Source organism: Ranitomeya variabilis, chromosome 5 (assembly GCF_051348905.1).
Source record: "Ranitomeya variabilis isolate aRanVar5 chromosome 5, aRanVar5.hap1, whole genome shotgun sequence".
NCBI classification, from domain to species: domain Eukaryota; kingdom Metazoa; phylum Chordata; class Amphibia; order Anura; family Dendrobatidae; genus Ranitomeya; species Ranitomeya variabilis.
The window spans coordinates 325,369,970-325,397,362 of NC_135236.1; the positions used below are offsets into that span (position 1 = coordinate 325,369,970).

At 40.9% G+C, this 27,393-nt stretch overlaps 1 protein-coding gene across 6 annotated transcripts in view; it reads left to right on the forward strand.

Annotated features, from left to right (window-relative positions):
• CACNA2D1 (calcium voltage-gated channel auxiliary subunit alpha2delta 1) overlaps positions 1–27,393 on the forward strand; it is a 1,329,605-nt gene that overhangs the window by 804,645 nt on the left and 497,567 nt on the right. For all 6 annotated transcript variants that reach the window (XM_077264669.1, XM_077264672.1, XM_077264671.1 and 3 more), the window contains exon 10: positions 6,341–6,440. In XM_077264669.1, the coding sequence (XP_077120784.1) occupies positions 6,341–6,440 (100 nt within the window). The remainder of the gene's footprint in view (positions 1–6,340; positions 6,441–27,393) is intronic.

A 27,393-nucleotide genomic window follows, 5' to 3' on the forward strand; every position in this document is an offset into this window, starting at 1 on the left:
CACCCAGGAGTCAAGACTGGCACACAAGCTGAAAGGGCAATATTACTCTCCCACTGTTTTTTTAGGTTTTTTTTTTTTTTCAGGGAGACTTTAGAAACCAAATAATATTAAAAAAAAAAAAAAAAATAGGCTTGCTATAGCCCACTGAATGAGAGATAGCACACACAGCAGTGGCACACAAGCCCTGACTGAGGCCAATATTTTTCTCCCACTGATTGATGTAGTGTTTTTGTGTTGAGGTAGATTTTAGAACACAAATCACGGAAAAAATAAATAGGCTTTCTATGGCCCACTCAGTGAGAGATGGCACACACAGGGATGGCACTGTAGCAGAAATGCCAATCTTAATCTAACACAAAAAAAAAAAAAAAAAAAAAACTGTCCTACAATTACTATCTCCCTGCAGTAATGTAAGCCAGGTATGGCAGGCAGCAATAGGAGTGGACTGATGCACAAATTAAATAAAAAGTGTGGACAAACAAAAAAGATAGCTGTGCAGAAAGGAAGGAACAAGAGGATATGTGCTTTGAAAAAAGCAGTTGGTTTCCACAGTGGCGTACACACAGCAATACAGCTATCACGGAGCCTTCTAGGGCAGCCCAATGAGCTACAGCGCTGAGGGAAAAAAAAAAAAAAAATAGCTTCCACAGTCCCTGCACACCGAAGGTGGTGTTGGACAGTGGAAATCGCTGCAGCACAAGCGGTTTGGTGGTTAGTGGACCCTGCCTAACGCTCTCCCTGCTTCTGACGAAGCGGCAGCAACCTGTCCCTAAGCTCAGATCAGCAGCAGTAAGATGGCGGTCGGCGGGAACGCCCCTTTATAGCCCCTGTGACGCCGCAGACAGCAAGCCAATCACTGCAATGCCCTTCTCTAAGATGGTGGGGACCAGGATCTATGTCATCACGCTGCCCACACTCTGCGTTCACCTTCATTGGCTGAGAAATGGCGCTTTTCGCGTCATTGAAACGCGACTTTGGCGCGAAAGTCGCGTACCGCATGGCCGACAAGCACAGGGGTCGGATCGGGTTTCATGAGACGCCGACTTAGCCAAAAGTCGGCGACTTTTGAAAATGATCGACCCGTTTCGCTCAACCCTACTCCTCAGGAATCTGCCTCCAGAGCTTATTATAAATGACACTGGCATTGCTAGAGTGAGACATGTAATGACTGACAGTCGGCTCTCTTGATCTACATAGATGTTAACAGCCCATTTAAAGATTAATAAAAAATTGAATGTCTCTGAAATAAGTCACCAGATTGCATATATCAAGGTATAACTTTACTCATCTTCCTGTGACCTACAAAGCACATATAGACAGCTTAGGAGGGTTGATCTCACTGACAGATTCCCTTTAATGGTTATTTCTTTAACTGTTCATATTGATCAGTGTAGATGATAAGTGGTCACCATTTTTTATTTAAAGTTTGGTTATAAGTGATATATGCAATATATCAGAGAAAGCATATTTTACACATATATGCTGAATATAATGATAATAGCAGATATTCTGCCACTAGAGAAAAAGACTTGGGGGACGTGTAAACTTTAAAACAGTATGTTACTGCTTTTAATAACCTCTTTCTGGCAATATTGGCAGTGTTAGGAAGAATACAGTACATAGATTTACATGATGAAATGTGTGATATACAGGGTCACAATGTTATAAGTAATTATTTTATAATTAACAGAACTGCAGCAGATGTGGATTACTACTTTTATTCAGTTTTTCTTTATTTTTTCTAATGATTCACTAAATAGGATTTTTATCAATTACCAAGAATGTATAAGTTATGTTTTCAGGCTATGGGATAACAAATACCAATGAGGTGGATTTTACATGGATGTAATTTTTATAAATGCATTTTACATTCTATACTAGACAACATGGTTCTACAAACTTGGCCTTCAAAACAAATGTCTATATTGATCTATGTCTGGTTTATTAAAAACCAAGGAAGGTTGGTTTTATTCCTGTGTTACCTCAGGCAGGTTATACAAGCCCTGAAATGCAGCTGTATCAATGCTCATGTTCAGGTGGCCTGGGGGATTAATTATTCTGTTCTAGACTACAGATTATCATTAGTTTCTTTGTGGACGAAATATTAGTTTCTTATTATTATACTTAAAGGAGTTGTCCAACAAACAAAGTATGTTTTAATTAATAGATCTTGGAATAATAATAAGTTCCACAAATGGATGTGTTAAAAAAATGTTCCTGTGCTGAGATAATCTTATAAAGTGTCCCTGCTATGTACTGTGTAATGGTTGTGTCTGACAATGCAAAGCTGCGCCTGTTCATTTATGTTAAGTGAGTATAAAGGCGAAACAGCAGAGGCTTGAAGCTTCTGCTTTATGAGGTAAAACATTTCCCTGTTTTATCACAGGGGCAAGTGTTTCTGCCTTTTCTACAGCCCCCTGAGCTCCTAAAACAAGTCAGTGACCTAGTGAATAAGCTCAGGGCTACAGATGTGGCAGAAACACTTGCTTCTGTGTTACCTCAGGAGGAAAATGTGTCACCTGAGGCAGGGAAATGTGTCACCTGAGGCAGGGAAATGTGTTACCTCATGCAGGGAAATGTGGTACCTCAGGCAGGGAAATGGGTTACCTGAGTCAGGGAAATGGGTTACCTCTGGCAGAGAAATGTGTTACCTCGGGCAGGGAAATATGTTACCTCGGGCAGGGAATTATGTTACCTCTGCTGTGAGCCCCTGCTGTTTTTTTTTCATTTATGCCAGAAGCTGGGGTATGTGTAAACCTTGAACTAGAGCTGCTCTGCATGGTCAGACACAGACACTTCACAGCACATAACAGGGCACATTTACAGTGGGGCAAAAAAGTATTTAGTCAGTCAGCAATAGTGCAAGTTCCACCACTTAAAAAGATGAGAGGCGTCTGTAATTTACATCATAGGTAGACCTCAACTATGGGAGACAAACTGAGAAAAAAAAATCCAGAAAATCACATTGTCTGTTTTTTTATCATTTTATTTGCATTTTATGGTGGAAAATAAGTATTTGGTCAGAAACAAAATTTCATCTCAATACTTTGTAATCTATCCTTTGTTGGCAATGACAGAGGTCAAACGTTTTCTGTAAGTCTTCACAAGGTTGCCACACACTGTTGTTGGTATGTTGGCCCATTCCTCCATTCAGATCTCCTCTAGAGCAGTGATGTTTTTGGCTTTTCGCTTGGCAACACGGACTTTAAACTCTCTCTATAGGTTTTCTATAGGGTTGAGATCTGGAGACTGGCTAGGCCACTCCAGGACCTTGAAATGCTTCTTACGAAGCCACTCCTTCGTTGCCCTGGCGGTGTGCTTTGGATCATTGTCATGTTGAAAGACCCACGTCTTCATCTTCAATGCCCTTGCTGATAGAAGGAGGTTTGCACTCAAAATCTCACGAAACATGGCCCCATTCATTCTTTCATGTACCTGGATCAGTCGTCCTGGCCCCTTTGCAGAGAAACAGCCCCAAAGCATGATGTTTCCACCACCATGCTTTACAGTAGGTATGGTGTTTGATGGATGCAACTCAGTATTCTTTTTCCTCCAAACACGACAAGTTGTGTTTCTACCAAACAGTTCCAGTTTGGTTTCATCAGACCATAGGACATTCTCCCAAAACTCCTCTGGATCATCCAAATGCTCACTAGCAAACTTCAGACGGGCCCGGACATGTACTGGCTTAAGCAGTGGGACACGTCTGGCACTGCAGGATCTGAGTCCATGGTGGCGTAGTGTGTTACTTATGGTAGGCCTTGTTACATTGGTCCCAGCTCTCTGCAGTTCATTCACTAGGTCCCGCCGCGTGGTTCTGGGATTTTTGCTCACCGTTCTTGTGATCATTCTGACCCCACGGGGTAGGATTTTGCGTGGAGCCCCAGATCGAGGGAGATTATCAGTGGTCTTGTATGTCTTCCATTTTCTAATTATTGCTCCCACTGTTGATTTCTTCACTCCAAGCTGGTTGGCTATTGCAGATTCAGTCTTCCCAGCCTGGTGCAGGGCTACAATTTTGTTTCTGGTGTCCTTTGACAGCTCTTTGGTCTTCACCATAGTGGAGTTTGGAGTCAGACTGTTTGAGGGTGTGCACAGGTGTCTTTTTATACTGATAACAAGTTTAATTAATTACATATTCATTTGTGAATTAACACAAAAGAAAATGAAGTGTAAATAAGAAGAAAGTTTAAAACATGAGTTTTATTGAAACAAATTCTTTAAAATTGTACATATAATATTAACAATAGAAAAAAGGGGTTAAAAAACCACCAGACTAAAGGAGACAACGGATCTACACTATACCATACAGGGTAAAGAATGTAAACCCAGTTTGGACCTACTAGTAGTGAGAGTATAATGATGGTATAAAGAACAGCGCAGGTGTGTAAAAACAGACTATATTTATCACCAGGCAATTACCATAATCCCCTACCAAAAGGAGATGTCCAGTTAATACAATTGGTAAATAGATATATAGGTGTGGGATAAGTATATATATCTCCAGATGTGCAGAAACCTGCTACTCAACCTGAAGCGTATAATCCCAACAGGTATCAATATAATAATATAACAAAGACAAATAAATATGGTATGGGGAAGTGGATTACCTGCGGTGCAGAATGGATGGAGTAATACCTGGCGCTGATATAGGAAGTGCAGATCCGGTTCCCCTACGCCCGACAAGCGCTGTTTCGCCGTAGCTTCTTCAATGGGGGGATTATGGTAATTGCCTGGTGATAAATATAGTCTGTTTTTACACACCTGCGCTGTTCTTTATACCATCATTATACTCTCACTACTAGTAGGTCCAAACTGGGTTTACATTCTTTACCCTGTATGGTATAGTGTAGATCCGTTGTCTCCTTTAGTCTGGTGGTTTTTTAACCCCTTTTTTCTATTGTTAATATTATATGTACAATTTTAAAGAATTTGTTTCAATAAAACTCATGTTTTAAACTTTCTTCTTATTTACACTTCATTTTCTTTTGTGTTAATTCACAAATGAATATGTAATTAATTGATCTTTTGAAGTGACTTTCAGCCCTAGGAAATAAGGACTATGGGAACACTGATAACAAGTTTAAACAGGTGCCATTACTACAGGTAATGAGTGGAGGAAAGAGGAGACTCTTAAAGAAGAAGTTACAGGTCTGTGAGAGCCAGAAATCTTGATTGTTTGTTTCTGACCAAATACTTATTTTCCACCATAAAATGCAAAAAAAATGATAAAAAAAACAGACAATGTGATTTTCTGGATTTTTTTTTCTCAGTTTGTCTCCCATAGTTGAGGTCTACCTATGATGTAAATTACAGACGCCTCTCATCTTTTTAAGTGGTGGAACTTGCACTAATGCTGACTGGCTAAATACTTTTTTGCCCCACTGTATAAGATTATCTCAGCACATGAACCTTTTTTTCATACATCTAATTTTGGGGAACATATCATTATTATAACAGCTAATGATAAAAATGTACGTTGTTCATAGGACAACCCCTTTAAATAGGTAATCTACCTCTTCTCATGAATACATCCATGCTTCGATAAATTATTTAGAACATTAGTTTGCCATCAATGATGTAGCGTCTTACTGTATAACCTAACATACAATGCCATATCTATCCCATAATGCAGAAAAATTTCTTGATTCATAAAACTTAACACAGCGCAAGATATCAAATTAGGTGCCCAGTTACTGTTTTCTGCATCGTGAGATCTTGCTGCCTCCGGGTATGTGTGTCAAGATACGAAATGCAATATTTATACATATGTATATTTGGTGACTGTAATTACGCAAAAAAGATCTGACCTAATATGTAACATGGGTTTGCTTGCATTCCACTCCCTAAAAATTCTTATGTTCTTTGGCATTTATTTATAGTTGTATATTTTGAGTGAAAAGTGAGAGATTGATTTATTAAAAGCCTGTCTTGGTTTCCATAGAGGACACTTTGTTAGGTTAATGTCAGGGGAAAAAGCATCAAGCCTGATGGGTCTAGTAGATTGCTTTGTACTAAAAAATCTATTCTCTAGTTTGTCGCTTTGATGGAATAGATTGCATCTGATGTTTTAAATGGATTGAAATACTTTTATATTACTGAAATGTGTTTCATCAGCATTTGCAATGCCTCCTGTTTGAGCTTTGCCCTGAAGCAGACAAGCTGCCATTTAGATCCCTTAAAAAGCCTATTATCCCAAGGAGGCAGAAATGGACATACATGGGGAACCAAGAAAAGCTTTTCAATTAATTTCATTGACATTGCACCTGAAACTGATTGGGATATTTCAGGCTGATTTATTTGTGTAACCCCTGTCTCATTCTCATGTCTCTTTTTAAAGGAGCGGGAGTGTCAGCGGGCTGACGCTGAAGTTGATAAGAACCTCTGTGTCTGAGATGTTGGAAACTCTTTCAGATGATGATTTTGTGAATGTTGCGGCTGTAAGTAATGTGTTTGTGTAATGTACATCACTTAAAGTTTATGAACGTTGCTTCCGATCTAATGAAATTCTTTATAGAAGTGGTGAAAACCAAATGACTGCCATTTCTTACCCCTTTGTTACGGCTGTAGTGGTGAATTAGAATCAACTGAACACGAGAGAGATGTTTCCACTTACCTGGTCATTTATAAATCTTGTCTGCAATTTAATTGATTTAATCCAATCACTAGAAAGCAATGACATATAAAGTGGCTTATACTACTAACAACAGAACAATTACTGGGTATTTTATGTTTATTGACTTTCTTATATGATCTAAGGAGCCCCTCAGATAAGCGGTAAGCCAATGACATGTAAGTATGATTTCTAAAAAAAAGTCTCATTCAATGACTCGCCTTTTTTTTTTAAGAAACAAATTGAATATAAGCCTGCATGGCAAAAGCAAAGAAAAGTAGTAAAATAGTAGGTAAAATAGTTATTAACTCACATGGATTGGAGACACAGCCATGAATAGAACCTGTATCCCTTTCTGGCACTGTTTACCAGAAATGTCAGTAATTGGCATATATCTCTAAGTTATCAATTAAAGAGAATGGTGTTTTAGGGATATTGTTAGAAAAACTCATTTCAGATCCTCTACTGGGGTATTATGAGTTAGTACATAGATGTTCTGTGTTTTGAGCTTGCAGGAGGTCATGAATTATTTGTACTTCGTACTGCTGGTATTATTACATACATTTCTCAATTAAGGAATATTCACACGTTGTGTTTTTGCACTTTCATAATGCAGAATTGTACTGTATCAGCAAAGGGAATGAGATGTCCACAATCTCATGCACATGCTGCTTGTTTTTTGCTTGCAGATTTTAAGCAGTTTCAAATTTGCCGTTGTCAATTCTTCCAGCATCTTTGCAATGTCTCTTACCTGTTCAAGGAAATGGGAAAAAGCACATAAAAAGCATAAAAAACGAGCATACAGTGGCATGTGGTTTGGGCACCCTTGGTCAAAATTACTGTTATTGAGAACAGCTACGCAAGTTGAGGATGAAATGGTTTCTAAAAGGCCTAAAGATAAAGATGACACATTTTCTTTGTATTTTAGGCAAAAGATATATATTAGCATCTTTTGCATTTTAAAAATTACAAAAATGTGCATCACCTGGCCTTTCCTAACGATGATCGTATACAAGCCATAACCCTAACAGGCTAATTAAAGTCTGAAACTTTGGTCAATGTTATCTGAGCACACAAATCTCCAAGGGTGCTCAAAATTTTGCATCTGCCCATTTTTCTTTTTCTAATATTTAAAATGTAAAAAATTGCAATATATATATTTTTTTGCCTAAAATGCAAAGGAATTGTGTTTGCCTTAAGGCCTTTTTTAAAATCAAATAGTTTTTATTGAAGAAAATAAGAAGGATAACAATACATACATAGACATCTATAAATATATCAGCAATAGTTCTTTTCGTACATTTTTAGTAATACAAGAAAATCCCCCCTTAGAAACTAAGAAAACCCTCCCCTAACCCCCCCTCATCACGCTTACATGATCCTTGTCCATATAATACAATGCCGTACAAATTTCTATAACCCTAATATCCTGTCTTTGATAAGTTCCAGAGAGGCTAACCCAGGAAAGTCCAACCAATCCCCCCCATATATCATCATTGCGATTAATTTTGCCTCTCTTCATATACACACTCCGCTCCATAAGTATCACGATATTGACTCTGTTCACAACTTCCTTTCTTGTAGTAGGATCTTCATCCAGCCAATGTAATGTAATAGTCTTCCTTGCAACATATAGCATCTTGGCTATCTCCAATTTGCCACATTCGTCCGTCTCCACCCCGTCTACATGCCCTAAAATACACGTCATTGGGTCTTGAGTAATATTTATTTCCATCACTCTCCCTATCAAATTCAAGACCACTATCCACAATGCCTGCAATTGGGAACAGGACCATAGCATATGTAGCATATCCGCCTCATAGGCCTTTTAGAGATCCTGTCATCATCAACTTGCTTAACTGTTCACGATAACAGTAATTTTCACCATGGGTGCCCAAATTTAACATGCCACTGTATTTTACAGATGTATTTTCTATTGCCAAAACTCTTTCATTTGCAGTAGGATGTTTTGCCGCAAACATTGTAAAGAGTAAGAAACCAAATCACAATCCATAACTGAGTGTTCAAGCCAAATTATTGGCTAGTTATCCAGAATAGCTGAGCCAATATTATAAAATATGTTGTCCTTACTGCTTTATTTTCTCACTAGTGCAAGCAGAACAGTCCAGTGTAAAAATGTCCAACTCCGTCCAATATATAATAATCCTCTGACTATCCAAAGGCATTGCAGCTAAGCTGTGGTATCACACAGTGTTTTCATTTCTTGATTTGACTCTGCAAAAACTCACCCTGGAAGAGGTGAGCACATCAAATATAATCATACTTCCATGAGGAGTTTAGTAAGAACCATAACTCGCAAAATAATGCCAAACCTTAATTTCAAAATATTTGGAAATTCAGCCGTTTGCTGCTTGTTGGAATGAATTAGAGATTTTATGTACAAGACCGTTCCTCTACCACAATCCAGACAATATAGAGCAGTGGGAATATTTATTTTATTGTACTCTTTTTTTTTTTTAAATCTGCACCTGTTTAGTTGGATCCATTCTAAATTACCTATATACCCAGCTGTGAGTTTTATATATTAGCCAGTATCATGTTTTTATTTCTGGTAGTAATGTCAGGGGATAAAGCATCAAGTCTGATGTGTCTAGTATGATTGGTTTGTACCAAAAATTTCTATTCTCTAGTTTGTCGCTTTGATAGAAAAGATTGGTTATTAATTAAGCGCAATGACGCTAATCTATAATATAGTATATTGAGTGTTTCAAGTGCACATGTATTATCCAATAATCTTTTTTTAAGTAAAGCAAGTTAAAGGAACAGTATGAGCAAAACGCTGTGTTCTTCTTAGTGCAGGTCCAAACTACCTTACTCTCCTGTTGATGTTCTCTTTGTCCCTTTTGTCACGTAACCACCCTTAAGGTCACGCACTAGGTACAAAACAGCACCTTAGTTATTCCTAGAATATCCCTTTAAAATTAGTTTTATTGCTTTTACATGACTCTTGCACAGAATTAAGTTTCAGGTGACAATATACAGAGAAGGAGGATACACATAGTTTTCAATCCCTCTAAATAAGACTGATGTAAAGCAATCAAGACACAATCCTCACATATCTCTTTCATGCGCTCTTCAGATATGCAGTCCTCCAATTGCTTACATCTATCTTGAGAATTAAGATAAAAATAAAAGTGGCACTACCAATCATGTTGTTAGCTGAACCCTACCTATCATTATTCATGGTCACAGCTAAAAGATTAGGATATACTTTCTTGCCGGTGAAGGCAGGAAAATGACACTGTGACTTAATCAGCCGTATCAGGATTTATGCTGAAGCCTCAACGAACAAGAGGCTTAAATATTAATGTGCAGAAACACTTAAGTGCAGAGTTTTTAATTATATAAATGCATTTGTTTCTTGGTAAGCTGCAGTTCGTGAACCATGCAGTGGCAATATAAATCACCTATGGGTTAACATGTCACATCTTCCCATCTTAATTTTCATCTCTGCTACCAAAACTGATGCTCTTTGCATGTGAATAGGAGCTTGCTGTTCGTAAATTTGCAAATGTATGAGAAGGACTACCGTTCCTCCCAACTAATTCCTTTACATGCCTTGACTGCACTAAGTGGAAGATGACAAGGCCAGATATTTGCTCCTAGTGCTTTAGAGTTTTTGATTCAAATGTGTATTTTTCCTGTTATTTCGGACACAACAACTCTTTTTAGCAGCCGTGGGTTTAATTGTTTTGTTGGGTTCAAAAATATTTAACATTTTTTTAAATAAAAAAATAAAGCAAAATAAATCCACCTTCCTATTCTCGTTGTTTATATTTTAAAAGGATTGTTCCACAAAGAAAGATTATAGAATCAGATCTTGGATTGTTTCTATAATCGTTTCTCTGACTGTTTAAAAACTTGTTTTACATGCTGTAATGTCTGTATTCTCTCTTTTTGCATTTCCTCTGCTCAGGAGCTGTGGTATATCCGACCTAGTTCCACATTTATAAGATTATTGTTAGAGCTATTGGTTAAAATGTACTTTGCTCATAGGACAACCCCTTTAATTGTATAAGGTTGTGACAGTTCTTGACAGATAAATAAAGAAAATTTAGTTAGATAGCAGGAGAGAGGAGTTAGTAAAGTTATACACTGAGCAGAGCCGTTAGAAAACCAGGTATAGTTTATTCCCATCTTCATGCATAGGAGAGTTAGTGAGCTATGAAAGGCCAAGAGAGGAGGTTAAAGGGACTCTGTCAGTACAGAATGACTGTTCAAACCGAGTGCACAACTGCTTGGTGCGTCATGGCAGGGTTAATCATTTAAATATACCCTACCACCTGATTTTTTTTCCCATCTTTCTCCAGCCTTCCCTGGCTCTATGAAGCCAAAGCTGTCAATCAAAGAAGAAGCAGGGATGTAGATTGAGAGAAAACCTTTGTACACTGTACAGCGGGATTTAGTTGAAAAAAGATGAATACTTGATGCAGAGAGTGGATTATCAATGACTACGTTAAAGTCCCTCATGATGAGTGGGAATGTCACAGGATAGAAAGTATGGAAGCCAGGTGGCAAAATAATCCATCAACTGGTTGGTTTTGCCTGGAGGATGATACACAACCACCACTCACAGTGAGAAAAATTTGTATAGTCTAACTATGTGGACCTCAAAGTCAGGAAACATAAATGAGGGTGCAGGGGGATAACTTGGAAAGAACATTATTATAAAAGGAGCAGACAAACATTTCCATCTTGTCTGCCCTCAGGTCTAGGGGTATGTGAAAAATGTAACCAACCACACAAAAGATCAGCAGTGGCAGTGGTGTCCGACTGCTGGAGCCAAGTTTCAGGGAAAGCCAGAATATTAATGCAATTGGAAAGGGAAAAGTCATGGAATTAAGGGAAGTTTGTTATACACTGACCACGAGTTTCAGAGAGCACAATTAAAAGAGACAGAGGAAGACATGACTTGAATGTTAGTAAGATTATCAGGGTTTCCATGTGCAACAGGAAAAATAGCTCTAATTACTAGTGGAAGGAGTGCAAAGGTTAGGGAAGATGTTGCCAATGGCAGGAGAAGAATAAAGAAGTGGCTCAATGATTTATGCAAGCATTTTGTGTGCTGTATCGTGGTAGTGGATGGTTTGAAGTGTTTCGGAAAATGTGTTACGATTAAGAGCAGGAGATCTGTACATAGTAGAGGGGAGGAGAGAGGGACTGATATAAAGAGAGAGCACAGAATGTGTTAAAGCTCAACAGATGTTGAAGATAGAAGCAGCTAAAACACAGATGAAGCAAAGAGTTATGAAAATATGTTATGCAGCATAATTGAGCAGGAAGCTTGTTTGTTTGAATACAGTATATCAGCGGTTCCCAACCTGTGGCTCGGGTCCATGATGTGTGTCTTATGGCTGCCTGTCGGCTTGGTTCATTAGGTCTAGCAAACAACTATGAAAAGCAGTTCTCCCGAATTTTGTGAGTAGCCCTGCATAAAAGTGCAATTTTGAATGTGCGTATTCTGACCTTGGGGATGCAAACTGTCAGAGGAACTGTTTGAAGCTGGATACAGCAGTGTGGTGGGAACGATTGATGCGAGAATACTGAATAAGGGAATTGTGGGAATCTCTGAATGTTGGTACACTACCTTGGTGTTTCTGTTGAAAAGCTTTGACTGTCATTACACCATAATGGGCACTCTGTATGTAGCTACTGTGAGGGGGGCGGAAGCTGAATATGGCTTGCGGCTTTCTCTTAGACCTAAATGTGGCTCATGACCCTCTCTCAAAGCTAAATGTGTCTCTCAAGGTCAGAAAAGTTTGGGTCCACTGCAGTATATCTTGCATAGCTTACCTGTCTCCTGCCCTGTCTGACTGCTATGTTTAACTGCATGCACTTCAACAATATTGCACTCAGAAATATATTGCACAAGTACACCCAGCACAAGTGGTTTCCCTAGGTCAGATATCATATGTAACAAAATATTCTGTTTCAGTTTGTACAAGTAGGCTGCATGCTTCTTTTCTTCTATTTTCACATAATATTCAATAATATGCTATAAAAATTCTGTGATAGACCTTAATTGAGTTAAATAAATTGTATAGTTCATGTATTTAACAGAAGAGCTCCACCTCTTTGCTAACCTCTTCCCACAAATGCAGCCTTCCTGCAGCTGGTTGTACAGTTCAATCTTAAGGATGGCATATTCACAGGAGTTGTGCCAGTGTTATTCACAGCAGAAGCCAGCTGTAATACTCCACCTAGGCCTCTGCTACGTGGGCTGAGACTGGATCTAGCTATGATTTCAATACTTTTACCCCTCACAGACCGCTGTGTAGACTGACAGCATCATCTGAGGAGCTTGGCAGAGGGAGATTTTGTTACCTAAAAATGCTACCAACAAAAAGTACAGATTTAAAACAATGTATTAATTTTACATAAACAATAAAAATAAAGTTACGATAATACTTTATTTGTGCAGTATGGGGAATAGCTTGAATTTAAACACAAAAAGTTACAGAATTGCTGCTTTGTTTATTTTGTTTCTCGTAAAGAGTTAATAAAAAAATGTTCTTTCACCGATGACCACACCAACGAGAAAGGTGAGCCACTCTTCAAGGACTGGAAACCTTCAAGATAAAAAGGGTGGCGAGTCTCTCTGCATCAGTGGTTTCCTGTTGTTGACAGGGAAGCTTTCTTGGATGGCAGCAAAGGCAAAAAGAAGAAGGAAATGTAGTTCCCAGACCTGTGCCATCTGGTTTCCAGCAGGGCATAGTCTCTGCTGCGGTGGCATCAAGAAGCTGAAAGTTCTGCAGGGAACCCAATGGGGTCTCATGGGCTGGATGTGGCATGGATCTCCGGCTCAATCACCGCATGGTGTCCAGGAGGCGCATGCCCCAGATGCACGGTTACGGGGCACAAAATGCAACTTGCGCCCTCATGACACCCGGAATGATACTTCTGGGGGCGGGTACCAGAAGATGCAGGAGTGTGCCAGCTGACAGATCCCCTTGATACTTACCTAATTAAGGGAGAATCAGGCAGGAGTTCATGTGATTTTTTTTTTTAATATGGAATCGTAGCAGCTCTCTCTACAGCAAAAGCAGCATACAATGCAGCAGCAACAGCACTTGGAGCCAAATCAACAGCAACAGCATCTCCAGTCTAGGTGCCAGAAGCATTCCCAGGAAAGTCAGCAGTCACATCTGGACAAGAGTGGCTGCTCGAGCGGAGTGCACAGGATCAGGAATTCAAGGTCAAGTCGGCACTCAGCAGAATAGAAGATTTTGCTGTCTCCAAAGGAGAGATTTCAGATGACATTCTGTCTCCTGTTCCGGTACCCCTTTATATCGCCTAACTGGTGAGTGATCTATGTGAAAGTCCAACCTGCTAATGAGGTTTACTCTCTCTCTCTTTTGTCCTGCTATGGTTAGGAGATCCCCCAAAAATGCTCAGCAAAATCTAATCATAGACTCTGTGCACTTTGTGGCCAGGGGTTAGCCAGGGCATTGCCTAAAACATTATGCCAGGCTTCCACAGATTAGACATTTTCTGAGGAATCCCAGGATTAAATTCAACTAAAAGATAGCAAGAAAGGTGGGATGACCGATCCCAAAAAACTGAAGGGTTTCTGTTTGGCAGTCCTTCCTAGGAGAGCAGAAGACCTTCCAATTGACTTTATTCCCCAGGTGAGGGGGGCTTTCTTCCTTCCAGGCTGGGAAAACATTTCCTCCAGTGTCTGGTTCCTCAGCATAATAAGATCAGGGTTGAGGCTGGAGTGTCTGACACATCCACCAGAGAGATTTGTGAAAACTGGCCCACGAGCATCTCTGCTAGAACAACTGGCGTTAGAGATAGAAGTTTTAAATCTGTTAACAAAGAACATCTTACTAGAAGTTCCAATGAAGCAGGTGGGGAAAGGGTTCTATTCACCCCTGTTTTTAATAAAGAAGCTAGACAACTCCTACATGATGATAATCAACCTAAAAAATCTGAACAAGTTCTTAAAAAGTTCCACATTCAAGATGGAGTCGATAAAATCTGCAGTAAAGCTACTCTTCCTTGGATGTTATATGACAGTGCTAGATATAAGGGATGCATATTACCACTTGCCAATACATGAAGAATTGCAAGAATTTCTCAAAGTGGCAGTGACAATAGGGGGGTCATGAGATACTTTCAAAACAATGTCCTCCCCTTTGGCCTATCGGTAGCACCTTGGGTGTTCACAAAGTTAATATCAGAGGTTACGGCCCACCTCAGAGTAAAAAGCAGACTGATTGTCCTGTTTCTAGATTATTTCCTCATAGTAGGAAACTCATACAATCATTGTCAGAATCAAGTGTAGAAAATATGCACTACCTTAAGAAAATTAAGGTGGATTTTGAATCTAGACAAATCAAAATTACACCCACAAAGGATGCAAATCTTTTTGGGTCTCATACTGGATTCTGACCATCAGGAATTTTGCCTACCAGATCAAAAAAGAGAAAAGATAGTCTGATAGCTATGGCAATACAAAAACCTGTAATGACCGTCATAATAGCAATGTGCCTAGTAGGCTCTCTAAGCTCCTGTATCCCAGCAGTGAAGTGGGGCCAGATTCACACAAGAGAATTACAGTGGAGCATTCTAGGGAATGGGATAGCCTTACGGGGAGATCTGGAAGGCTAGCTGACACTTCCTCAAGAGGTAATACGCTCTCTTCACTGGTACTTGAGTTCGACTCGTCTGGGAAGGAATGCCTTCGGTTCCCAACATGACCAGGGTAGTCACCACAGATGCCAGTCCCAGGGGTGGAGAGCCCATCTGGATGACCATTTAATTCAATTGGTCAGTGATAGAAATGGTGGGTTCCTTGAATATGTGGGAGCTTCTTGCAGTGGAAAAGGCGCTGAACGGATACTGAAGGACCACCATGTGAGAATGCTCTTAGACAACCAGGTCACTGATGCATAGAAAAAACATAAGGGTGGCACTTGCTCCAGGACCCTGATGCAAATTTTGAAGTGGATATTTGTGCTGGCTGAAGCAAACATCCAGTCTTTGTACTCCCTACACATCAAAGGGAAAGACAACATCAAACTTCCTGAGCCACATGCAGCTAGAACAGGACAGGGAGAATGGTTCTTAAAAAAATTGGTATTCAACCAGATTGTAGCCATGTGGGGTTGTCCGGAGATTGATCTGTTTGCAACAAGGCTAAACAAGAAGCTATAAAAATTTTGTTTTCTGGACCCAAAGGGTCGGCCTTAGGAGCACTACACAACTGCAACCTGGCAGGTAACAGGTGGGTGTCTAAGTCCATAAAAGTTTGTGCTAGAGCCAGACCTGTCTCGGTGACAAGAGCTCCTCCTTGGGATTTAAATTTAGTGTTAAATACTTTGACAAAGTCACTATTTGAGCCTCTAAGTTTAGGATCTATAAAAATAGTCACCCTAAAAACCACACTTCTGGTAGCCTTAACATAAGCCCGTAGGGTGAGCGACATACAGGCTTCATCTGCAGATCCTCCATTCACCCTAGTTTTGGAGGATAGAGTGATCTTGAAACCTGATCCAGACTTTTTACCTAAGGATGTGTTAAAATGTCATAGGTCTCAAGAGATAACATTACCGTCCTTCTGTCCTGACCCTAAAAATTCTAAGGAAGAAAAATTTCATACCTTAGATGTTAGGAGATGCATTCTTCAGTATTTAGCAGCAACAGAGTCATGGAGGAAGGATAGGGCTCTATTCATCTCCTTTCAGGATGCCAGAACGGGGTTTCGAAAAATACCTTATCAAGGTGGATAAGAGAGGCCATCAAGAGAGCCTACATGATGGAGGCAGGTAGAGCGGTTCCAGAAAATCTGAAAGCTAACTCAACTAGAGCGATGGCAATGCCCTGGACAGAAAAATCTGATGAGTCCATCAAGCAAATATGTAAAGCTCCAAGTTGGTCTTCCCCTTCTGCCTTTTATAAGCATTACAGACTAGATGTATCTTACTCCTCTGGCCTCACGCTTGTGAAAAGGGTTTTTCAGGCTGTGGCCCCTCCCGAGGTTTCAGTATTTCTCTGTGATTCTGGTACAGTAATGGGTGACAGTCTGTGAGACTGTCTGACTATAAATGGCTCAACATAACTCAATTTTTGTTTGTGTTCTTCGTTGTTCTGGACTCTTGAGGATTTCGGTAATAAGGGTTTTGATTATAATACATGCATTTTATGTACATTCATCAACATTGAAATTGCAACACCAAGAAGGTAAAGTACATACATACAGTATTAGTCTATATATAACCTTCATAACCAAGGTCACACTCCGTATCACAATATATTGAATACACACATTTTATTTAAACATTTTTAAACATTTACATTCGAGAAATCAAATCAATAAAAGGATGCCTCATGTCAGATTCAAGACATGGCAAAAAAGGCTCACCACTGGTAAAGGTAATGAGAGGGAGGCTAGGGAGATGTACTAAGATGAGTGTAAAAATCTCTGTAAACAGATAAGACTGACCAATTAATGAAAAAAGTGTCTGTGTGCATGTTAACTTAGTTATAAGCAACATTAGCAGTGAAAGGAAACCAAATGAACGAAAGAGGCATATTGATTTTTACCTCAGTGGTAAGCCATGTATTGTCGTGTCTCCCATCCCAATGTGCGTTTTGCCTGTTCTTGAATCTGACATGAGGCATCCTTTTATTGATTTGATTTCTCTAATGTAAATGTTTAAATAAAATTATTTATTAATATACGCACTCCTTTTCCCTTTCTTCTGTTGTGAGGGTATGTTAAATATACCAAAAAGGAATAGTTATGAAATTATTAAAATCACAATATCAATAGACATGTTAATGATGGATATATGTACTTACATGCCTTGGCATGCTATTAGGTTATTAGTGGTTAAACCTGGCAGATTCCTTTGCGTTTACCGACCACTGACGTACCAGATGTAACAGATGGAAGATAAGTTCGGACACACTGCATGTCATGTTAGCATGTTTAGGCAATGGTAGTATGTTTAGGCCATGCAGGCTGCTACCAGTAGCACGAGGAACATGTGGCCTGTTGTTAATGTTGTTAAAGACAAAAGGGGTCCAATTACCATACATTATGCCACCCCACACCACAGTCTCAGAGTAGGACTGGATTGGTTTTCCCTCATAAAAGCCTTTTCATAGCATTGTCCACATGCTCTCCATACCAATCTTTGGCCATGATTGCATCCAAGAGAAATGAGAGGCTCATTGCTGTACAATATTTCAGTTTCAGCCTCCATTTCCACCTTGCTCTGCATCATAATGGCATGATGCTGTGAGGTCAATGGAACACCTTCATGTGGTAACGTACACCATATTAATTTGTGGTGTTATAATGTTTGGTAGCTGGACACCTCTATTCCAGGTACACTAACAGCTCCGAGTCACTGGCAAATACAGACAGAAAATGGCCCCGTTGCAAGAAATATATATGGACCCTTTGCAGTCCAAGAGCTAATAATAATGCACAATTTCAATTGCTTTAAAGGTGGAAATGGGCCATTTTACATATTGTACACTTTTGCACCTGCACAGGATGCACCAATGATATATCGACCCGTGCTCAGAGTTACATAGATTTGGTGGTTGAACCACTGGTACAGCCATTTCTCTAAAGTGTCCCAGGAGCCATTTTTCAGCACAACTATAAGCTAGACCGCATGTTTCTTGCACCATTGTGAGCAGCCTGCATGTCCTAAATGTGCTACCATGGCCTGCAACAACTCAGGACTAAAGATGAGTGAACCCAAACTTAAGGTTGGGGTTTGTACCAGACAGTAAAACGCCAAACACTGACTTCTCACTGAAGTCCATTGCAATGTTCCAGGGGAAATCCATCGCAGAGAGAGAGATCACACTCAGGTTACTGTTCCTATTGTTTTCATGAATGTGTTTTGTACTATTTGCTTAAAGAACATTTTGTTCTATTGTTTCACTGTATCATTGCTATGCCCCCCCCAGCTGCACATGGATAACTATGTACCAGAGCTATCTTCCAAGGTCACTCATGTTCAATACATGCACCTTGCTTAGAATAGAAATGAATGACATCTGTAAACAAATGTATCTCATTGTTCAATAGCCCTGACTGCTAAAGATGAAGAATGCTTCTTGTTTCAATGTGAATAATAACGCTGCTACAAAAATACAGCAATGTTTCATTCCATTGTAGGAGATGTTGAACCCACATACTGAATAGTGATACTTGATCATTAGAATTAAATCCTGAATAAAATGATTCTCTCTGAAAAAGCTTTTAATTTTTTTACTTTTTACTAATGCATAACTGAGGCGTTTCAAAAAGTTTTCAAGCATAATGTGTAACTATGTTAGCTGTACACTTTAGTTTGATAATTTTCAAGAATATTCATTATGCAATATACTATAAGGCCTCGTTAAATTTTTTTCATGTGAGAGAAAAATTGACCGAATTTCATCAATCGTTTCAGTCAGAGTTTCATCCGAGTTTTAACAGACTTTGGTCTGTTCTGTATTTCATCAGTTTTTCTTGTACCTGAAAAAAAATGTCTCTATTCTTTTCCCGTCTAACACAGTGCGGTCCAATTTTTTCACGAACCTGTTGCCTTACATTGCCAATTTTGATCTCATGCGCAAAACAAAATCAGACATGTTTCCTCAATTTTGCATGGTCCATTCTGTCTGCAAAAATTCATGGACATCCAAATGGCCCCATTCACGCTTATAAGTACAAGTGCCATCCATTGAAAACATGGATAGCACTTGTATGCAAAAAAAGAAAGTCTAAATGAGGCTTTATAGAAATTCCCAAAATAGCTTAACCCCTTAACGACTGTGGGATTTTCCGTTTCTGTGTTTGTTTTTTGCTCCCTGACTTACCAGAGCCATAACTTTTTTTGTCAATATGGCCATGTGAGGGCTTGTTTTTTGTGAGACAAGTTCTGCTTTTGAACTACACCATTAGTTTTACCATATCGAGTACTGGAAAAGGGAACAAAAATTCAAAGTGCGGTGAAACTGCACAAAAATGTGTACCTCATCAACAGTTTTTTTTCTTTTTTTCACCCTGTTCACTAAATGCAAAAACTGACCTGCTCTTATGATTTTCCAGATCATTACGAGTTCACAGATACCAAACATGTCTAGGTTCTGTTTTATTTAATTGGTGAAAAAAAATCCAAAGCTTGCAAAAAAAAAGCATTATCTTCCGAGACCCGTGGCGTCTCCATTTTTCAGAATCTGGGGTTAGGTGAGGGCTTGTTTTTGCGTGCCAAGCTGGTGTTTTTGTTGATACCATTTTGATGCAGATACGATGTTTTGATCTCCTGTTGTTGCATTTTATTGCAATGTTGCGGCGACCAAAAAAAGTAATTCTGGCATTTTTGTTTTTTTTCTCTCGTTACGCCATTTACCAATAAGATTATTTTTATATTTTGATAGATCGGGCATTTCTGAACTTGGCAATACTGCTGTTGTAGATAAAATGATCATTTGCTATAGCACTGTCTACAGGGCGACGCTCATAGCGATCCGGCAATAACAACCACAGGGGTTTCCGGCAGACCCCGGGTTGTCATGCCAACCCATCCGCAACTCGCGGTCATGTGACACAAGCGCCGATGGGCAGGGTTTGTGATGCACTTCTACCAGAAGCATGTTAAATGCCGCTGTCAGAGATTGACAACAGCATTTAGCATGTTAACAGCCACGGGTGGACCGCAATTCCACCACTTTCAGGAAAGTTATCAGATCTGGCACAATTTTTATTATTTTTTTAATAGAAAAAAAGCAAATTCTGCTTTACTCACCCCACTCGGGTTCGACTCTGTGTCCCCGACGCTGCATTCACTGATAATCCAGTGGCATGCCACCAATATATGCAGACCATGCGGACATTATTGGGGCCCCCTCCACCCAACATCCCTGATCATTGATGTAAATACAGTTGAACACAATAATGCAAGAGGGAGTCGTAGGTCCCCTCCTCCATCATTTTCCCTGTGTGTTTGAGCTCTTACGTGTCAGCACTGTGGCCGCTATGACATCAGCACATTGCTCTCACTGTGCATTGCTACAGACAGCATGCTGCAAAGACATGGATATTTTTTTTTAAGTCATTCAATGAATACATTGTGAGGACAAATATACTCCTTGAAGGGCAATGTGGGGGGCAATTATACTGTTTGGAGGACTATGTGAGGGGCCATTATACTATTTGGATGGCTTTATGGGGGCAATTATACTGTTTGGAGGGCTATGTAGGGGGTAATGATACTGTTTGGAGGGCTATGTGGGTGGCCACAATACTGTGCGGGTGGCTATGTGGTGGGCCACTATACTGAGTAAGGCTGTATGAGGGCCATCATACAATGTGAAGGGGTGTGGGGGCCTTTTTACTGTATGAAGGCCCATTATACTGTTTGGAGGGCTGTGTGGGTCCATCATATTGTGTGGAGGACTGTGGGGGGCCACATATGATGGAGGACTGTGTCTGGGCCATCCCACTGTGTGTAGGGAACTATGAGGTCCATAATACTGTGTGTGGGAAACTGTGTGGGCCATCATACTGTGTTGGGGTGACTGTGGAGGCATTATACTGTTTTAGAGTCACTATGGTGTATGACACTTTGTGGAGGGTACTATAGGGAAATCATAGTGTGCATGTGTAGGAATTCATTGTGGGGGTATCATCCTATGTTTGGGGGGCACTTTTATTGGTATGATTCATTGGAATCATACATTATGGGAGCCATAAAAGGGGTATATTAGTGCATTGTAACACTAATTGGCTTCAATAGGAGCAAAATTATTTTGCAGGGTTTGCAAAGTTGAGAGATATGCTCTTCTTTGACCACTCTGAATATTTTTTTTTTGTTGGGGCTATTAGGACTTGGGGCTATAGGGCCCCAAGATTTCTATATATGCCCCTATTGTGATCATGTGATCCAAAATGTAAAATTTAATGAATATAAACCTCCAAAGCCAAGTTTACAAAATGTGGATTTGTCACGGATTTGCAGCGCGGGTTCTGCATTGGAAGTCCGTAGCAATTTACAGTATACAGTATATATATAATATAAGTAAATTAGTTTTTCTAAATTCTGATCTCACATGGAGGAAAGAAATCGGCGCAAAAATGAAAGCATGGTACAGATTTTAAATATACAAAATGTTCATTATGCAAGTATTCATTGCTTTTTTCACCTTATTCAATGTTTAGTAAATGGAGAAGGGTGAAATTAGCAGCAAAATCCATAATGAAATACGCAAGTTCCACATGAAGATTCTCTCTGCGGATTCGTTGTTGATTTATAACCAAATCTGCAGTGGAAATTTTCCACAACATGTGAACATAGTAAACATACTACCCATGCCCATTTTCCTTAAAAATGGAATGGGCAACACTTCACATAAGGCCTCTTTCAGACATCAGTGTCTCCGGTACGTGTATTGACAGTTTTCTCACGTACTGGAGACACTGACACACGTAGACCCATTAGAATCTATGTGTTTCTGCACATGTGCGTGTTTTCACACGGACCGTGTGTCCGTGTGGAAAACACGTTGACATGTCCGTTTTTTACCGGCAGCACGGACCACAATACGGACAGCACACGTGCACACGGAGAACAGTGTGCACTCTCCTCCGTGTGCATGTACCGCCCACAGGAGAGACAGCGCTACACTAAGCGCTGTCCCCCACTGTGGTGCTGAATACGGAATTCATCTCTTCTACCCCACAGGAGAGAAGAGATGAAAGTTCAAGTATTTGTTTTTTTTTGTGAAAAATAAAGTTTCCATGTGCCCCCGCCTCCCCCCCCCCCCAGTGCGCCGCCCGGCCCCTTGCAGAAGAAATACCTAGCTCCCGCGATGTCTCCTCTCTCCTCTCAGCGCTGACAGCTTCTCCTGTGTGAGCGGTCACATGGTACCGCTCATTACAGTCAGGGAATATTCACTGACTGTAATGAGCAGTACCACGTGACCGCTCACACAGGAGAAGCTGCCAGCGCTGAGAGGAGAGAGGAGACATCGCGGGAGCCAGGTGAGTATTTCTCTGCATCTGCAAGGGGCTGGGCGGCACACTGGGGATGGGAGGACACCAGCAAGTTTTTTTTTTTTAACAAAAAAGAAGACACGGATAACTCCGGTACCGATTTCTCCAGTACCGGAATTATCTGGACGTGTGAAAGAGGCCTAATACATAGACATGCTGATCCCGTAGCATATATACCATGTACAGATCAAGAAGTGTTAAATAGATTAAAGATTATTAAAAAAGATTATTTTTTATTTCAATAACACTAAAATGTACACACATGCTTATGTAACATGTGAACATAGCCTAAAATATTGAGCATATAAAAAAATAAAGAGTAATAGAAAAAATATATAATAAGTAAAGAAAGAAGTTGTCACAATTGGACTGGCGAGCATCTGGGACTAGGGGCACCTCTCCTGGCCCTAGCACTAGGGATACCTCAGATGGTCGAGGATGTCGGGGCCTCTGCCCTTGCCCTGTCTCCTAGCTGCAGCCCTGCATCTGTCCCCTTCCCCCACTCAGGGAAGAGAGGTGCTACTGTGTACTGTGTGTACACCAACCCAACAGACAGGGGAACAAAGACAAGGGTAAAAGAAAATTCCACTCACACAAATAATACTCCCACAAATAACAGAGGTATTCACCAGGGTGTAAAGAACGGGGGTAGAAAATAAGGCAGGTAAGGATGAGGAATTTCCAAGCGTACAAACCAAGTAACTGTCGCACAACAAACTCCTCCAGCTCTCCAAACACCAGCTCCTCACTCTCCAGGTCTATGTAGCAAGTGCTAACTCAGACAAGGACCTGGCCAGAATGCCTAGCTTTTATAGGAGAGAGGAGTGGCTAACCGAGCACAGCTGAATACAGGGATTTCCACATGGCCGATTAACCCCTGTCCTACTGAAAGAAAACAAACAATTACATTTACTATACTGGAGAAGTGCTTCTTCTCAGCGGCGAAGCAGGAGCTATCAGACGCTGCGGTCTTTTGCATTGCTCTGTCGTGGTAACTCCTGTTGTGATTTTGCTTTTTGCTCCCTCTAGTGGTCATTAGTGATTTGACTCTGGAGCGTCTGTCTTTTCCTATATCCTCACCTGGGCCGTTAGTTCAGGGGCGTTGCTATATAAGCTCCCTGGACCTTCAGTTCAATGCCTGGCATCGTTGAAATCAGAGCTAATCTGTTGTGCTCTTGTCCTCTGATCCTGGTTCCTGTTTTTCAAGCTAAGTCTGCTTCTTTGCTTTTTGCTTTTGTTTTGTTTGGTATTTTTGTCCAGCTTGTTCCTATCTGTATCCTGACCTTTGCTGGAAGCTCTAGGGGGCTGGTGTTCTCCCCCCGGACCGTTAGACGGTTCGGGGGTTCTTGAATCTCCAGCGTGGATTTTTATAGGGTTTTTGTTGACCAGATAAGTTATCTTGCTATATTCTGCTATTAGTAAGCTGGCCTCTCTTTGCTGAACCTGGTTCATTTCTGTGTTTGTCATTTCCTCTTACCTCACCGTTATTATTTGTGGGGGGCTTGTATCTTGCTTTGGGGTCCCTTTCTCTGGAGGCAAGAGAGGTCTTTGTTTTCTTCTCCTAGGGGTAGTTAGATTCTCCGGCTGGCGCGAGTCATCTAGCGATCACCGTAGGCATGATCCCCGGCTACTTCTAGTGTTGGCGTTAGGAGTAGCTATTTGGTCAACCCAGTTACCACAGCCCTATGAGCTGGATTTTTGTATCTTGCAGACTTACACGTTCCTCTGAGACCCTGGGGTCATAACAGTATGCCAGGCCAGTATTAAATGTTTAATGCATTGCAGAAGTGGGATTATAAGAAAGAAAATTTTGAGTTTTTTTTTTCCCTCTCTCATTTTTTTTTTTCTTTTCCCCTTTACCTCAGAGTGGCTTAAGATTGCTGCAGACATGAATGTCCAGACCTTGATTACAAGTGTGGACCAGCTTGCCGCTCGTGTGCAGGGTATACAAGATTATGTTACCAGAAATCCTAGGTCTGAACCCAAGATTCCGATTCCTGAACTGTTTTCAGGAGACCGATTTAAGTTTAGGAATTTCAGGAATAATTGTAAATTATTTTTGTCCCTGAAACCTTGTTCGTCTGGAGACTCTGCTCAACAAGTAAAAATTGTTATTTCATTCTTACGGGGTGACCCTCAGGATTGGGCTTTTTCGTTGGTGCCAGGAGATCCGGCATTGGCTGATATTGATGCGTTTTTTCTGGCGCTCGGTTTACTTTATGAGGAACCCAATCTTGAGATTCAGGCAGAGAAAGCTTTGCTGGCTATGTCTCAGGGCCAGGACGAGGCTGAGGTGTATTGCCAAAAATTTCGGAAATGGTCCGTGCTGACACATTGGAACGAGTGTGCACTGGCCGCTAATTTTAGAAATGGCCTTTCTGAGGCCATTAAGAATGTTATGGTGGGTTTTCCCATTCCCACAGGTCTGAATGATACCATGTCCCTGGCTATTCAAATTGACCGGCGGTTGCGGGAGCGCAAAACCGCAAATTCCCTCATGTTGTTGTCTGAACAGACACCTGATGTGATGCAATGTGATAGAAAAACCGCAAATTCCCTCATGGTGTTGTCTGAACGGACACCTGATTTGATGCAATGTGATAGAATCCTGACTAGAAATGAGAGGAAAATTCATAGACGCCGGAATGGCTTGTGCTACTACTGTGGTGATTCTACACATGTTATCTCAGCATGCTCTAAACGTATATCTAAGGTTGTTAGTCCTGTCACCGTTGGTAATTTGCATCCTAAGTTTATTCTGTCTGTAACTTTGATTTGCTCACTGTCATCTTATCCTGTCATGGCGTTTGTAGATTCAGGTGCTGCCCTGAGTCTTATGGATCTCTCATTTGCTAAGCGCTGTGGTTTTATTCTTGAACCATTAGAAAATCCTATCCCTCTTAGGGGTATTGATGCTACGCCATTGTCAGAAAATAAGCCGCAGTATTGGACACAGGTTACCATGTGCATGACTCCTGAACACCGCGAGGTGATACGTTTTCTCGTTCTACATAAAATGCATGATTTGGTTGTTTTGGGGCTACCATGGTTACAGACCCATAATCCAGTCCTTGACTGGAAGGCTATGTCAGTGTCTAGTCGGGGCTGTCGTGGTATTCATGAGGATTCCTTGCCTGTGTCTATTGCTTCTTCTACGCCTTCGGAAGTTCCGGAGTACTTGTCTGATTATCAGGATGTCTTTAGCGAGTCCAGGTCCAGTGCATTGCCTCCTCATAGGGAATGTGACTGTGCAATAGATTTGATTCCAGGCAGTAAATTTCCTAAGGGAAGACTGTTTAATCTGTCGATACCTGAACATACCGCTATGCGTTCATATATCAAGGAGTCTCTGGAGAAAGGACACATCCGTCCGTCTTCTTCCCCTCTTGGTGCGGGATTCTTTTTTGTGGCTAAAAAGGACGGATCTTTGAGGCCTTGTATTGACTATCGGCTTTTAAATAAGATCACTGTCAAATTTCAGTATCCTTTGCCGCTGTTGTCTGACTTGTTTGCCCGGATTAAAGGTGCCAAGTGGTTTACCAAGATAGACCTTCGTGGTGCGTACAACCTTGTGCGCATTAAGCAAGGGGATGAATGGAAAACCGCATTCAATACGCCCGAAGGTCATTTTGAGTACTTGGTGATGCCTTTTGGGCTCTCTAATGCCCCTTCAGTTTTTCAGTCCTTTATGCATGACATTTTCCGGAACTATCTGGATAAATTTCTGATCGTTTATCTGGATGATATTCTGTTTTTTTCTGATAATTGGGACTCGCATGTGGAGCAGGTCAGGATGGTCTTTAAAATTTTGCGTGAAAATTCTTTGTTTGTCAAGGGCTCAAAGTGTCTTTTTGGTGTACAGAAGGTTCCCTTTTTGGGGTTCATTTTTTCCCCTTCTGCTGTGGAGATGGACCCAGTCAAGGTCCGAGCTATTCTTGATTGGACTCAGCCCTCGTCAGTTAAGAGTCTTCAGAAGTTCTTGGGTTTCGCTAACTTCTACCGTCGTTTTATCGCTAACTTTTCTAGCATTGTGAAACCTTTGACGGATATGACCAAGAAGGGCTCCGATGTGGTTAATTGGGCTCCTGCTGCCATGGAGGCTTTCCAGGAGTTGAAACGTCGGTTTACTTCGGCGCCTGTTTTGTGCCAGCCTGATGTCTCGCTTCCCTTTCAAGTTGAGGTGGATGCTTCAGAGATTGGAGCAGGGGCCGTTTTGTCGCAGAGAGGCCCTGGTTGCTCTGTTATGAGACCTTGCGCCTTTTTTTTCTAGGAAGTTTTCGCCTGCGGAGCGAAATTATGATGTGGGCAATCGGGAGTTGTTGGCCATGAAATGGGCATTTGAGGAGTGGCGTCATTGGCTCGAGGGTGCTAAGCATCGTGTGGTGGTCTTGACTGATCACAAAAATCTGATGTATCTCGAGTCTGCTAAACGCCTGAATCCTAGACAGGCCCGCTGGTCATTGTTTTTCTCCCGTTTTGACTTTGTTGTCTCGTATTTACCAGGTTCAAAGAATGTGAAGGCCGATGCTCTTTCCAGGAGCTTTGTGCCTGATGCTCCTGGAGTCGCTGAACCTGTTGGTATTCTTAAGGATGGTATTATCTTGTCAGCTATTTCTCCTGATCTGCGACGTGTGTTGCAGAGATTTCAGGCTGATAGGCCTGATTCTTGTCCACCTGACAGACTGTTTGTGCCTGATAAGTGGACCAGCAGAGTCATTTCCGAGGTTCATTCCTCGGTGTTGGCAGGTCACCC